The sequence below is a fragment of the Xiphophorus hellerii genome, chromosome 20 (genome assembly GCF_003331165.1).
Source record: "Xiphophorus hellerii strain 12219 chromosome 20, Xiphophorus_hellerii-4.1, whole genome shotgun sequence".
Classification (NCBI taxonomy): domain Eukaryota; kingdom Metazoa; phylum Chordata; class Actinopteri; order Cyprinodontiformes; family Poeciliidae; genus Xiphophorus; species Xiphophorus hellerii.
In genome coordinates, this window is record NC_045691.1 from 30,494,348 (window position 1) to 30,509,023 (window position 14,676).

The window sequence follows — 14,676 nt, forward strand, 5'->3', positions numbered from 1 at the left end:
CTATATGAGAAAAAATAAATCAGGAGACCCATCCAACTCAAGCTGTTTAGCTTTATTCACAACAAGTTGACCCTTACAGAGTCAATATATAGTTCCCACAAGTCTGAACCGGAAGTGATCTGCGCCATCTTAGTAGCAGGCAAGGGCATCGCAAAGCATGGATGAACCGTGGCTTCAACACCAACAACAAGAAAACATATGGACACTCTTGATCAATGTGCGAGGGAAAGATACATGAACAAAATGGCTGCTGTTGGGATCGACCTGTATGTCATGGAGAATGGAAACATGTCAGACGATGTGAACGAGCTGCCTCCGATCGAGCATGACGCAGTTCACTACTTGGCGAACACGAAGAGTGCGTACACCATGGAGGAGGTCCGTGGCCTGAAATCCATGCATGCATACAATCCGTGTTTCAACAGTTTTGTAAAGGACGTACAAGACGTGTGAATAACATTGTTATTGACACTTTGTCAGCCTCATTCACTCTGAAGGCAAGTGTAGTTGATAGTAAGCACTTCTAAAACGGCAAAAACTGACCAAAGTGCTGATCATAATATAAAAACATCAAAATAAATCAAACGGTCACATAAAATAAGTAATACACAACTTGACAATTAGAAGGACCTCTCTCACACTGGGTCAAAAGCCAATGAAAAGAGATGGTATTTCAAGAACTACAGGAGATCTTTCCTGCCAACAGTCGTCGCCATCTACAATAACTCTTTGAAGAATTTGAGTTAAAAGGAGTTACAACAACATTTAATTTCCCTTTGGGCTCAGTAAAGTATTTTTGAACTTGAATTTAATTTGAACAAGTTAGAAGGTTGTTGTTATGATGACACAGTAGTGGGAGAGCAGATGGAACAGAATGTACATTTTATTTCATCGTCTTCAAAGAACATGAAAAAATCAGAAGGAGATGAAGGAACAACAATGGGATTAGAAACACGGCATTCATATTCAGTTTCTTTTTACTCCAATACCCTAAAATAAAAGCTAGTGTCATCAACTGCCTTTAGGAATCACCTAAATAGAAAACAGAGTCTGTGTGTAATATGAACACAAAAGCAGTTTTGTTTCTGGCCTCTGAGATGTTTTCAGAAAACATTTGCACATTTGAAATTTCTTACGTTTATTTCTTCTTCTTAACTTACATCTCACCACAGTAGACACCTAATAATTGTTTTCATGTCAAAATAAGAGTCAAAGTTAAATCATGTCACAGATTACAGTAAGACAAATGTGTTTGTAAAGTGAATTATTTTATGGAAGAAAAGCTCAAACTGCTAAAACACAACATGCGAAAAAAGACTAGCAATAAAAGCCTGACCATGGTAAGCTAGGTATTCATTAGCTAGTGAGTGTATAGTGAGCCTCATTCACTAGTTGATAGTAAGCCAATTTGGAGTAAAAAATATAAAAGCTACTTTTGCAATTCAAAAATAATGAGGCTAGACTTTTACTGTAAAGGAGTTGAATCACTGATGAAATTCCCTCAGACTGCACAGAGGGAAGCGAGAGCGAAGGTCAGAGCAGCCGACCAACTCAGACTTTCATCCAGCCTCATTAAATGAATATCCAAACCAGGAAATCCCATCTAAAGCACAAACAAGGGAAGCAGAAGCAGTGAAAGTCCCATATTTAGTGAATATGTCGATCAACACAGCGGCTCATTTTCTCTCAGCCATTCTTTATTAGTAAGGCAAAAACTGTATTCCCACCACAGTAAAGGGATGTTCTTGGAATAATGTAGAACTAGAACTAGCTCACATTCCATAGTCATTACTGCTTACATGTTAAACGAAGTATACACCAACTAATCAAAACTCACGTCTAGAATTAATTCAGATTTGTTTTTAAATCTCAGGCTCAGGCTTTATTGCTTTATTGCATACCATGGTCTCTGCTCGTAGACCATGGTATGATCCCATATCTCACATGATTGTCGCCATGCCTCCCTGCTATGAGCAGGGTGGAGCCACTGAGGGTGAGAGCCGAGCAGCGAAAGGAAAAAGAAAATTGCGCACGATGTAGGAACGTCCAGCAAGCTTAGAAGTTCAGCCTCTAATAACTGGGTTTAGGGGCTGAGTACGGAAATGGACCGCTGGAAAATCCAGGAGCATTGTCTCCGTACTTGACCGAGAGAACCGACGGATGAAGTAACTTATTCATCTCTACATCAGATGACAGCAGAGTTAAATCAAAGAGCGAGAACACAGCCACTCACCAGTTATCTGAGGACCGGGTCATGTTCGAGGCAGCCACCACATACTGCCCTCAAAGCTCCAACTGAACATCCACAGACCCCTGTGTGTTTGTTAGTCCATCATTAAGCTAAATGGACATTTGCTAGGCTGAGCCTGCTGGGTCCTAAGAAAGAACCTATACCCCTATTTTCACAATTCTTCAGCTCTCTGGCTTCCCTCCACAGACCTTTAAGGAGGGACATTCACAGGGAAAGGGAGGCAACTTCCTCCTGAGGAAACTGGGTCGTGCGGCTGCTGGAGTTCTGTTGTCCCACAAATTTGAAGGATTTCAAATACATAGGAGGCCTTAAGTATAGAAACAAATAATGCAGAAAGAGAGAGAGCCATGCTGGGGATGGGATCCTCTAGTTATCAAGCTCCTGTCCTGTGAGAACCGCCAGAAGTATCAGGACCATGGCTTACAGCTGGGAAAGATGACATTTTCTTGGTCCCTGGCAGGCATTTTTTTCTCACTGTAAACTTTTCTTTCAAATTTGACCTCTGGTAGGCTTTTCCGTCATGTCTGAGCCTTTCTCTGCATAGGATACATGTGTCTCATGTACACGTGGCTTCTCATAAGTCAATTTGAAAAGGCATCCAGACAAATGTTCAACCATGCAAGTCACACAACCTTAGAACAGCATAAGCATTCCTAGGGCGTAAGGCAGAGAATGCTGAAGATAAAAGCTTTCACTTCATCTGTTTGATAGTTATGTTAATGGTGACCGAACTGGTGACAAAGGATTTTCTGTATGTAATTAAACTCTATAAATAAAAAGGTTTTACCCCACCTCCACCATGTTTCAGCGTGCCAAGACTCAGCATGATTGAAAGGATTAGTCGTGTTTATCCCTGGGATGAACTGTGATGTTTGTGCAACCTTCCATACCAACGAAAAATGATTCAGTCAGACAAACGTTATCGTCCTGTCATATAGACAGATATGGATATTAGATTTTTCTAAGGAAAATAAGATGAGCGAGGGTTTAAAAGAGGAAAACTTCTATCTTACGATCCTTGAAAGTTGTTCTTTAAGAAGAGCACAAGCAGTACAGAAGCACTGATATCTCTGCTAACATGCCGTTTCCTTTCCTACAAAGATCACAACTGGCGTGCCAGGCTGTTTTAAACTAGAGGGATCTACAAAAATAGACACATCTCCGGAAGTGAACGGCTTGACTGGAACTGCTGATCTGAACTTAAGCGTCAGGTCGGACCAGTGCCTCCTACAGTGTCTGCCTTCCCCCAGTTCACCTGTCCACAAAGAAGAACATGGTGAGGGGAGTTTGGGTGGGAAGGAATGTGAATGTGATGTTTTACAGTGTATGTTTTCCTTCTGTGATACAAAAAAATAAAAAAATAAAATAAATAACATAACATGGCATCTTATTTTCATGCTAACAGACTAAACTGGGACTAATAAAACTTACCATGCACACAAACAACAGTTTGACTAAGAACAGGGTGAGGTTGCCAGAGATGTGCTGAACACCGTCAAGGGACTGCAGATGCAAATTAGCTTTTGCTAGGATCTGATGTAGCGCTTTAAATTGTGACATTTATGTTTTGAGTTGTACATTGTCCCTTTATAAATAAAGTTCATTATCAATAATCGGCCACCTTCTGAAGTCAGCCGATTTACGCATTGATTGGCTGTGACTGGTGACCGGCTAATCGAAAAAGGAAGCAATGCAACCTTTTTCTGATCACTGCCAGGTCATCCCTCTCTACACTCTCTTCGGTGTAGAGGTTGTTGCTGCAGGACAGAGACACAAATCTATGTATTTTCAGCATCAGTTGGGTGTTTAAAACAATAAAACATAAGGACAGAGATGTAAGATAATATTCTTGATGATCTGTTTTTTGCTATTGAGTTTTCAACCTCATATTGGATGGAGAACTCTTGGCATCTTTCTGAAAGTCTGTAATCTCAACCATGACTAAACATGAACATGACTTAGTGACTTCTGAATTCTACTAAATGCAGTAGATTTTATTTGGGGCTTTTTGAGAAAGGGGGCTGGATAAATATACACAAATATCTTATGGTGATTTTTCTGTAAAAAAATGAAACTCATACATAATTTTCCTTATAGTAAATTATTTGGTCCAAAACATTGCAAATTAGTTGGGCTGGCTCTTTTAAATTACATTGGGTCCAACTATAAATGTAAATGAGTTGAATCAACCTTAATAAATTAAATTGAGCCAACTCATTTTATTTAAATTAGAATAACCTTAATACATTAAGTTGAGCCAACACAATTGCTTGAAATAGGAGTAACAGAATCACATGGTGCTGAAATAAAGCAAAGTAATCAGGTGGAAATCCTTTCCATGATTTTTTTATGTTCATCCAAAGAGTTATTTTTTTTCAGTGTATGAAACTGAACTGCTTTTTATTTCTCTTTCTAATTTGCTTATTTAGTGTAAAGCCTGTTTTGTTTTTTGCTTTATTCTGAGTTAAACCAGCGGGTTGTTAAGGCTTTATGCTCTAGCTACACCTGCAACAACATGTGGAGGATTTTCACCTGCACTGACTCTCCTGACCTGCAGCAGCCATAGGGTGACTCATTTCTACTGTGATGTAAAAGTGAAACTAAAGCATTGAGATGAATCTCCCGATTTTCTAGCAAAGCAAGGAGATCTAAGTTGGATAAGTCGGAAAATTTGCTAGAAAAAAGTGAAACTTTGAGATCAGTCTCAGAGACTTTCTAGAAAACAAGGAAATATGTGAGTTTGAAAAGACAAAAAAAATTGCTAGCAGAAACTGAATATTTGAGATTAACCTCAGAGATTTTCTAGAAAAAGAAATTTGGAAATTTATGAGTGTAAAGTCAAACATTTGTTAAAAAAAAAGAGAGATTAGTCTCAGTTTCAGATTTTTTATTCTAGTAAATTTTCAACTTTTGTAGCTCAAGAATTTCCTTGTTTTTTGAGTTTTTTGGCAGAAATGTACTCCTTTTTTCTATTTAAAAAGGTACTAAAAACACTGTCATACATTTTCACTCGGGCTAAACTGCATCTCAAGTCTTCTTGTTAGTTGCTGTAGAGTACTAATAAGACCACATGTTAGGGGGCCTTGGCAGCACTTGCTGACACTATCCCCAGGATCACTGAGAGCCAAAGCTGGGCACACACAAGGCATATAATCTGCATGGCACACAGACAGAAACCTGATCTAAAAAAAACCAGTCCATTACAGGGCAGTCACATGTAAGGGGAAGTCGGTTAAACGATTCTTTTGTAGACACAAAACCTCCAGAGGTTTCGTTTATTTACCCATAGATGCATAAGAGGGTCAGGTGAGCAAACCTGGCTCCTGAGGAACTTAACTGGCCGGGAGAGGGGCTTTTTATTTAATGTAAGCTCTGGGAAAAAATAACAGAACACTTAAAATGATCAGTTTCTCTGACCTAACTTTTTATAGGTCGATGTTTGAGTAACATTATTCTTTTAATATATGAACTACTGACAACATGTCTCAGGGATTTCCAAGCAAAAATGTGGTATTTATTTACATAAAATGAGAAATGGTCAAAATAACAAAACCAAAAAAAAGATGCCACGCTTTCAAACCTCCAATAATGCAAAGAAAACAAGTTCATATTCATTTAGAAACAACAACACTAATGTTTTGACCCAGGAAGAGTTCAGAAATCAACATTTGGTGGAAGAGCCAGGAGGTTTTCATTGGGGTTCAGAGCAGTGGGCTCTTCATTTTATCCAGAGCTGCATGTAAATAAACATTTATGCAAACTTTATAATGAAATCATCATGTCTGTTATTACAAAATAAACAATAGTGATGTCAACTTTAGCTGGCATATGGCAGAAATCTAGGAAACAAATGTTTCCAATCTTTGAAGTCTGTTTCTTTAAAATTGCCCCTAACACTAACCCTATTTAAAAAGAGTTGAAAAATGTCATTTTTTGGTAGCCACAGTTACTGACGTAAAAAAATGAAAGGAACACAATATTGGCATGAAGGATTTAGCAAGCATGGCTGTGAGCAGTGTCTCCTAACCTGATGGGGTGTGAATGAGGTGTCATTGTCCCCTACAGTTTACAGTGGAAGAGTGCATCAGTACGTCAGTGGAGTAAGTTTTCCTAAGTTCCTGTTTAGTACTGGGAGACAACATCACCAACAACAACAAACAAGTCAAGAATCTGATAATTGCTTGCATTTAATGGGTTGGCATGAGACAGAAGGAGGGGCCTGTGGTTTGCTGGAAAAAAAGCACAGCTGCATATTTATTGTTCAAGCTTACAAAGTTAGCTCACCATTTTTTTACATTTCTTTTTTTTTCTATCATTTTTTTTATTACAGCCAAGAGCAATGCAGTATAGCATTGTCTAAATTTACACCAAATGCAATACGATAAAAAAAAAAAAACAGAACAAAAAAAACAACAACTCACGTACTGTTAAATGTTAGCCTTCCTGTGCTTACTCGGTAGATTCTGGTACACCGCAGACCAAACCGCGTCATCCAAAAAAAAATAAATAAATAAAAATGGCGACCTTCATGGGTGAAAAGTATAGCCAAAGATAGACAATTTTGGAAGCAATTATGAGTTTCTGTGCATCACAAACAGCAATTCAGCAATAAACGAATAGGAGAATGACAACATTTCTAGGCCAACACGTTCGACCAATCGTGGATCAATACGGAGCCATCACGCAGCTGCACTGACATCAGCAAAAGTCGAGTCAGGATGCAGCAAATACAACAACGTGAACCGACGGCAGCATGCGGCCAGCCTCACGTTGGATGAGTAACAGCCTATGCATGGGGTGGAGACAAAAACAACAACAACAGTCTTGTTATGGTCCCTTCATCCTAAGCTGAGGGCACAAACGGCAGCTGCCGTGACACCGCCTGCAGGACAGGAGGGGTTGGGGGGTGGAGGGGTTGGGCTGCCAGACACCAGGCAGCAGTAAACAAGCCGCACTCGCTCTCCACTTCCTACGTGTTCGAGTGCAAAGTTCTCCGGAGATGTGCAGGAATGACACGACTGAAAACGGGATGGAAGCTGAAGGGTGGAAGGAGCAGCCATACCTTCAGAGGAAGAGGATGAGGGGAGCAGATTCCAGGAGGGTGAGGCTGGATGGGAGGCAGCAGCTACAGAGAGGGAGGCAGCTCCTCTACCCCCATCAGCAACTCAACTGTCCACACCAGGTCTCTCTCTCTTTCTCTCTCTGTCTCTCTCTCTCTCAGCTTAACACCCACCCCTAACTCTCTCTCTCTCTCTCCCTCCCTCCCTCCCATAGGAGGCGTGTGTGTGTGTGTGTGTGCGTGGGTGTGTGTGTGTGTGTCCAGCCAGATGCAGACTGGAGAGTCCTTGCTGCTCGCTGGCAGCGCTGCAAGGTCACGATTCTGTCTCTGCACCCAGAGAGTGACACAGCACCGAAACGGGCCTGCATGCAGGATTTATGATTCAGTCCTTTTCTCCCTGACTGGCGGTTGAACCTGCTGTAATTAAGGAGACGAGCCGTGTGAAATTTGATTGCAGGAAATTCTTTGCACGCCTCTCTTTCAGTGAGGCCGGTTCTGGTCGGGATGGATGAACAAAAATCAGACACCCTGACGTCTGATCACACAGCGGATCCCAAGCAGGTCTGCTAAAAGCTCGTCAGCGAAACACTTTTGGTACACAGAACTTTTATGACCTGGTCTGGAAAATCAATAAAAATATTAAAACATTGAGGCCGGCTTCACTTTTTCACACAGGGACTTGTAGGTTTGAATTGTCTTTTTTTCTCCATTAATAATAAATATAGTTTTTAAAAAACTGCATTTTATGTTTACCTGTGTTGTCTTTAAATATTTCAGTTGGTTTGAGGTTCCTACATGTTTATTTGTGGCAAACATGCAAAAGAAAAGGAAATCAGGAAAGGGGGAAACACTTTTCCACGCCACTTTGGCGTAGAAACGGTTGGTGCATGAGGTTTAGAAACAGACAAAAAGAAAGAAAGACAAACTGTACATGTACCAGCTTCATTAAGACAGGAATATTTTATCCTTAACTTAATAGACACTGCTCATCCAAATCTTCAAAATGTACTCGCTCGACAGTCCAAATTTTAAAAACCAAAGGCCGAAAAGCACGGCTTGCTCGACATTACGAGTAAAGAGATCTAAAAATATTGAACCATTGAATTGTTTTTGCTCCAGCACGTAAGAGAGGACAACCTTGAACTTCACACTACATGGATTTTCGGAGCTTTAGTTGAGAAGCACTCAGTTCCTCTCTAACCTTTCTGTTTTTGCTCCAGAGCGTGTAAATGTGAATGTGTGTCAATGCACTGCTGACATGTTTATCATGCGAGCATCTCCTGTGGCGGCCATCTTGTGTCGGCCCGCCTCAAGCCCAGCTCTTTAGTAGGAAGTGAGGCCACGATTGACACTTGTCAGTCGTGCATTTGCTTACATGAAATGTTTGCTTGACATTTCATTATTGATAAATAACTGTTATAATAACAGCATAGATGTATTGAGTTTGAGTTTCTTGGGAGCAGTAGAGAGCATAAATTATGGTTGTGACCAATAACACAAGAAACTATGAATAGAATTTAACAAAGTTTCTTCTGAAGAAATTAGAATTTAAAAAACTAGTTTTTGCATTGAGTCGATGAACTATTACGCAATCTGTGGTATTTATTTTTAAATCAAGTCAGATGAAATGGGCTCACCGGCCCCCAACTTCAAAATCTAACATGGCTGCCAAGCATTAAAGAGAAAGAGATAGTTTTGATTTAATTACAAATGAATGCAGTGTTTGAAAACATAAAAATGCAGATACACTGCCCACTCTGCTGGTAGGGCAAAAGTTTTCTGACTTATAATTAGAAGAGGTTCTGGTTTGGCATGACGTCAGCCTCAGATAAATAGAACAGAGCTCGTTAGCTTCTAGCTAAAATTCCTGCTGTGCTTTATGTGAATTACCTTCAGGTTAAGCAGGTGCACAAACCCCACCACATACATGGTGGAAAGTTGGGTAATGGACTTTTCAGTGGTTCTGATAAGGACCCACTTTCACTGAAATACTGGGGTTAGCATCAAACTGCCTATGATGCTAAAGTTAGCGTCTAATAATAGGACAAAGCAGTTCGACAAATGTCACTCTATAAATATCTAGAGACAGTGTAGGAACAAACACAGCATCAGGGTTTATAAAAGTAATGTTGACAGTCAGTGACACACAAGATCCAAAACATTTAGCAGCTGCTAATGATGCTAAAGTTAGCATCTTCTTCATGGCTTCCTGAAGCTAAAGCTAAAGGGCTTTGGACTGCATTTCTAAAACACTTGGACAGATCAAACCTGAACTGGTTACCTGAACTCAGAGACTCTTTAAGACAGTCTGAGATTCATGAAACTCTTATTTCATGGTGAAAACACAAAGACGGAGTATTTACTATGCTTTTTGGCACCAGCAGCATTAAGACAAGCTTAAAATTTAGACCTAGGCTGGAATAATTTCCACTGACAGTGGATTCTTTGAAAACACGGATTGTGACTTGTGAAAACAATTAAAAAATAAAAATCAATCTTATCTGGTTCTGCTTAGGAGCAGCTCGTTAGACCTCCGTCAATCTGCCCTCCAACCCAAACTATCTTTCTGCAAACAGCAGAAATGCGGTTTGTTTTTTTTCTTTTCTGGAACCTTAGAAGCCAAAGCGAGCTGACAAGCAAGTGATGATCAAACTCAAGAGACAGAGGAGTGAAACCCAGAGTAGTACGCACGTCAGACGAAGACTTACTGTGCACCCTTTCTGGCATGGAGTAGCATTAATATCCTGAGTGAGCGCCTCTATCCAACAGGGAGGAAGTCTGCCAGGGGACGCGCCCCCTCTAGCACTGGCACTAACAGGTCTGTCACCACGGCAACTGTAACAGCAGCATGTTTGTCTGTCCTAACACTGCAGATGTACAGTAGAGAGAGAGCAAGAGAGAGAGAAAAGAGAGAAATGGAGAGGGAGAGAGAGAGAGAGAGGATTCCACTTGTTGGGCTCCTGCCACTGAGCCTATAGGATTACTGATAATGGGATTTCCTCTAATGGCTCCCTCTGACAGGTGGCGTCCCTGTTTAACTTAAGTTGTGTGTTGGCTTAAAAAAAACACACACACAGCTGAGCTTCAGTGAGTTTTTTCTTTTCTGCCTGCTGGAAAATACGTCCATCTTCTCTGTTGAGCTTGATTGTCTCAGATGCTTCTGCAAACTACAGGAATGCACCGGGGAGGGAATACTGTTTTTATAAAGACAGCTGGTCTTTGTGTTGCTAGTTTTTCATTTACTCTGAAGATAAAAAAAAAAAAAAAACAGTTTGGACAAACTGACCAAGTTTTGTAGATTAAATCAGCATCCTCATGCATCCTCTTACTAGAATTCATTTTTGAGATGGACATGTCATATTTTTGAAAACTGCTTTTTTTTGGTATAATAATAGAGGTTAACATACATACACACTTTTAAAACGATTGTTTTATAAGCTCAGCCTCTTTTCATTTGAGAACAACAGAGCTGAAAGGTAGTGATGTAACCCGACATCACTACCGGGTGATGTCGGTAGTGATGTTGGCTCATCCTCACTCTGAGAATCTACTGACTCTGGGATTTAAGCTTTCTGGGAAATGCAGACTTTCTGCCTCGCTTGACTACAAAACAAGACGCCTAGGTTACAGACCACAACGTGATGATCATTGTCAGATCGTCACAGTGACGCGATGATCTGACAGGTTCATGTTGTAGAAATCTGCTAATCTTGGAGCTAAGGACATCATAGATCTGCATCACGATGGCAATCAATGTTGAAATTAGTGAGTTCAGGAAAGGAAGAAAGATTCTTCAAGGCTCAAGGGCTTTGAGGTAGCCTGTGTAAAGCTGTAGGAAATCTAAAATAATAATGTTAAAATGTTTCCATGTTGATTATTTCATAGTCTGTTTTTTAAACCTTTAGACCAAAGTCTGCAACATGAGGCTCTGAAGCCATGTATAGCTCATTCAACCCTTCACTGTGACCCTTAGTTACTTTGGCCAAAGATGTTAAAGAATGTAACACTAATTTCAGACATTCTAGCTTTAACATTGTTTCCTAAGCATTGCTAATGATACATGTAGTATATTTCCACAAAGACTGACCCTAATGAGGTCTTCATTGGCTCCACTACAGTGGTCTGCAGTACAGGGACTCCGCAGGGAATTGTGCCGTCACTGTTCCTCTTCACCCTCTACACTAGATCCTTCTCCATCAACTCAAGCTGCCATGCTCAGAAGTTCTCTGATGACACGACCATCGTCGGCCTCATCACAAATGAGGACGACTCAGAGGACAGACAGTGGAGTGGACTCAGGACTTTGCGAACTGGTGCCAGCTGTTGAGTTGTACGTAGCAACTTACTGCGCATGTGTTGGATGTGAGGTGACGGGAGGCGGGGAGAGCACAATAGCTGTGCTATGTGCTTGGAAATGCCCATGTTGTTGGGTATGTGAATGGCGACCATGAAAGTGTGGCTGCCGAGTAGCAGAGGATGGCTGCTGCTGGGAATTACAAAGTTCCTCCAACGTTTGGTGAGAAGACGTCTTACAAAAGTTGGGAAAATGAGATTGAAATCTGGAGACTCATAACCGACAGAAACAGAAGCAGGCCCGAGCGGCTGCCCTGTCCCTATCAGGAAGAGTTGGAAATCACTGTGGAACATCTCAACGCCGATACAGGAATGACTGACCAAGAATCAGTGTGTTTAGAAGAAGGAAAAGAATCTACAATACGACACCGTACTGCAAGTGTCAGACAGGGCGACACGTCCATCATGGACTATATTACCGAATTTGAACGACTATACAAGAAGTTAAGTAAGTCCAAAACAGAACTGCCAGATGCTAGTGCTTCTCAGGTTATTGTATTTGATCGCGCATCAGAGGAGTATTTGTTTTCAGCAGTGGCCGAAATAAAAGGAACCTTGACCAACATAGTCCATGTGTATTAATGATTTTGATGACGGGACTCATCAAAATGTAATGTTTGTTACCGGTTTTCTCAATTGTTGATTATGGTATATTTTGTGACTTTATATCTGTGTGTTTTTTATTATGTAAAGCACTTTGAAACGGCATTGTTGCCGAAATGTGCTACACAAATAAACTTAATTGAAATGGAGCCAGTGAGAAGAAAAAATCTGACATGTGGAAAGACTTAGATGATCATTCACAAGATTCTTAAATAAAAATAATTAAACCCTTCACCTCCAAAATTCTCACCTTCTTGAAATTTCCACTATTTCTATGTTCTGCAAATATATATTAGTCTTGCACAGCAGAAACAGACTTAAAGCTGTTGGAAGTGTAAAATTCTGCCTGATGAGTAAAAATATAAGGGATCAGATCAGAGAGCCAATAGAAATCCAAGAAAAAGAGAATTTTTGAAGAATTTTAGTTTTTCAGGAGGCAAATCAATACTCAAAGAAAACTGTCTGTCCCAACAAGCACTGCACTATGAATACAGTAAAACAAATGTCTATTGTCAAATCAGTCGATGACAAAAGAAAACAGCCACCGTCAGTCAACGTATACCAGGACTGGCTACAAATAATTTTAATAACTAAAAAAAGATGAGTTAAATAGGATTTAATTGACTCTCCTGTTACTAAACATGAGTTTGACAAAAAACTTTGTGACAATAGTGCATTTACTAATTTTTTTTAAGTATGCCTATTTGAGTGACAAAGCTGCCACAGTTTCAACAGCAGATGTCATTAGTGAGTGTAGCGGCCTCTTGGAATAAACAGCCAGACAGGGTGTTCCAAACGGTGCAGTTTAATCTGGACTTGTCTTGTCATAGACACTGTGAAAACTGTAGCATGAAATAAAAGGATATAGAATTGTTGGACATGCTTAGCTCCTGTATAAAATTAACATATTAATGTTCACATATACAAAAAAGAGAATACGTTGTGTAGTTAGCTCGTCAACATAGTTTCGTTTTTAAACAATAAACCAATGACGTTCTACTGCTTCTTAAATAAACATTTCTTATCACAAATCACAATTGCGCATATTCATACCTCATTCTGCTTTCCAGGGGCGCTATTTTAACGATTTTCTTTGGTTTCCTTCAGGACCTAACGCTGACTCATCGTGCTTAGTAAGAACAGGAAGTGCCGCATATCACAAAACACACGAAGAAGAAATCTACCGTTCTTCAAAATAAAGGCATAAATTAACCACTAGGTGTCACTGTTGGACCAATGAACAAGAAAAAGAATTTTACCATTTAGTAGCCATTTACAGTGAGAAATGAATGAACCACCGAGTAATGAACTTTTGGGAAAAGCAATGGGCTGGGAAGCTTCATTGCTTCACGAGGCTTCGTTTGGCCATCGCTACCAGATGCAGTGTTAGCATTCAAGCTCCTAGACACCGCAGGGCTAAACGCCAATGGCAAACAGCTAACTCTTACCGCCTGTTCCACCGTCTCTTTGGACAAGGTAAACTCAGCCTTGAAAAAGATTTTTTTTTGGCGACTCCGCCTTCTTCGAAAGATACGCAGGTAGGCGTGAACGGAGATTAACAGAGAAATCAGATGTCGGTCCACACTCAGTTGATTAGCTTTGCCCTGACTTGTGAACGACTGGTCAGTAACTCACAAAGTGCTTTCTTTTTTCCATTCTAAGAACTACCAGGTCGTACTGACAAACACACTTTGGTGTGTAAGCTTCTACTGCTGGAGAAAAATGCAAATGTAACTATTTTTAGAGTCAGTGAGGGTTTTTTCAAACTCGAGTCAGAGGAAGCATAGAGATGAAAGAGGCTCCTTAAACACTACTGTCTTTTCTATGATGTTCCACAGCCATTGGTGGTTCATTCGGTAACACAAGTTGTCCTACCATGCTAAAGGCTAAAATATAAAAAGACACAAATAGGTAAAATGTGAACTCTGCATGTAAATTGTGATTGCTGCTGATCTAAAAATAAAAAAACCTGACATCATAATAAAAGTAATATAGATTTATCAGCTCATGAAAGTACAGGAAACAATGCTGCATCCTGCAAGCCGTTCACTGATCTCCAGGTGTAACAAGGGAATAGTATTGGTCCTGGTGACTGCCATGTCATTTAATCAGAAAAAGGTTTCATTCCAGGCGTCACGACGTCACCAATTGTTCTGACGCCGCTGCTGGTGCTAAATCTGGAGAAGTGCAAACAGAGAGGCATGGACTAGTGGACGCAGAGTAAGACAACACCAGACACGTCAACGCCGTGATGCTAATGAGGATAAAGCAGCTTGTAACCTTTTCTCCGTAAGCCTCTGAAAGCAGGGTAGCTTGTGACATCACTGCACAGGATCAGCTGCTGCACCACACAACAGAGGGGGAAGACAATAACGCTGCTTACTACACAAACAGACCTCACCGGAGAGCT

At 40.5% G+C, this 14,676-nt stretch overlaps 1 protein-coding gene and 1 long non-coding RNA gene across 6 annotated transcripts in view; one reads left to right on the plus strand and one right to left on the minus strand.

Moving 5' to 3' along the window:
• iqsec1b (IQ motif and Sec7 domain ArfGEF 1b) overlaps positions 1-14,676 on the minus strand; it is a 78,690-nt gene that overhangs the window by 19,775 nt on the left and 44,239 nt on the right. The window contains exon 1 of one of the 5 annotated variants that reach the window (XM_032548569.1): positions 2,234-2,441. The exons of the other annotated variants lie outside the window; for them this stretch is intronic. Coding sequence (XP_032404460.1) covers positions 2,234-2,256 — 23 coding nt within the window. The 5' untranslated portion in view covers positions 2,257-2,441. Of the gene's footprint in view, positions 1-2,233; positions 2,442-14,676 lie in introns of those variants that run through there. 5 annotated transcript variants of the gene reach the window in all.
• On the plus strand, positions 6,688-7,961 carry LOC116709900 (uncharacterized). Its single transcript, XR_004336993.1, has 2 exons — positions 6,688-7,433; positions 7,526-7,961. It is a non-coding gene; the product is annotated as an uncharacterized LOC116709900 (long non-coding RNA).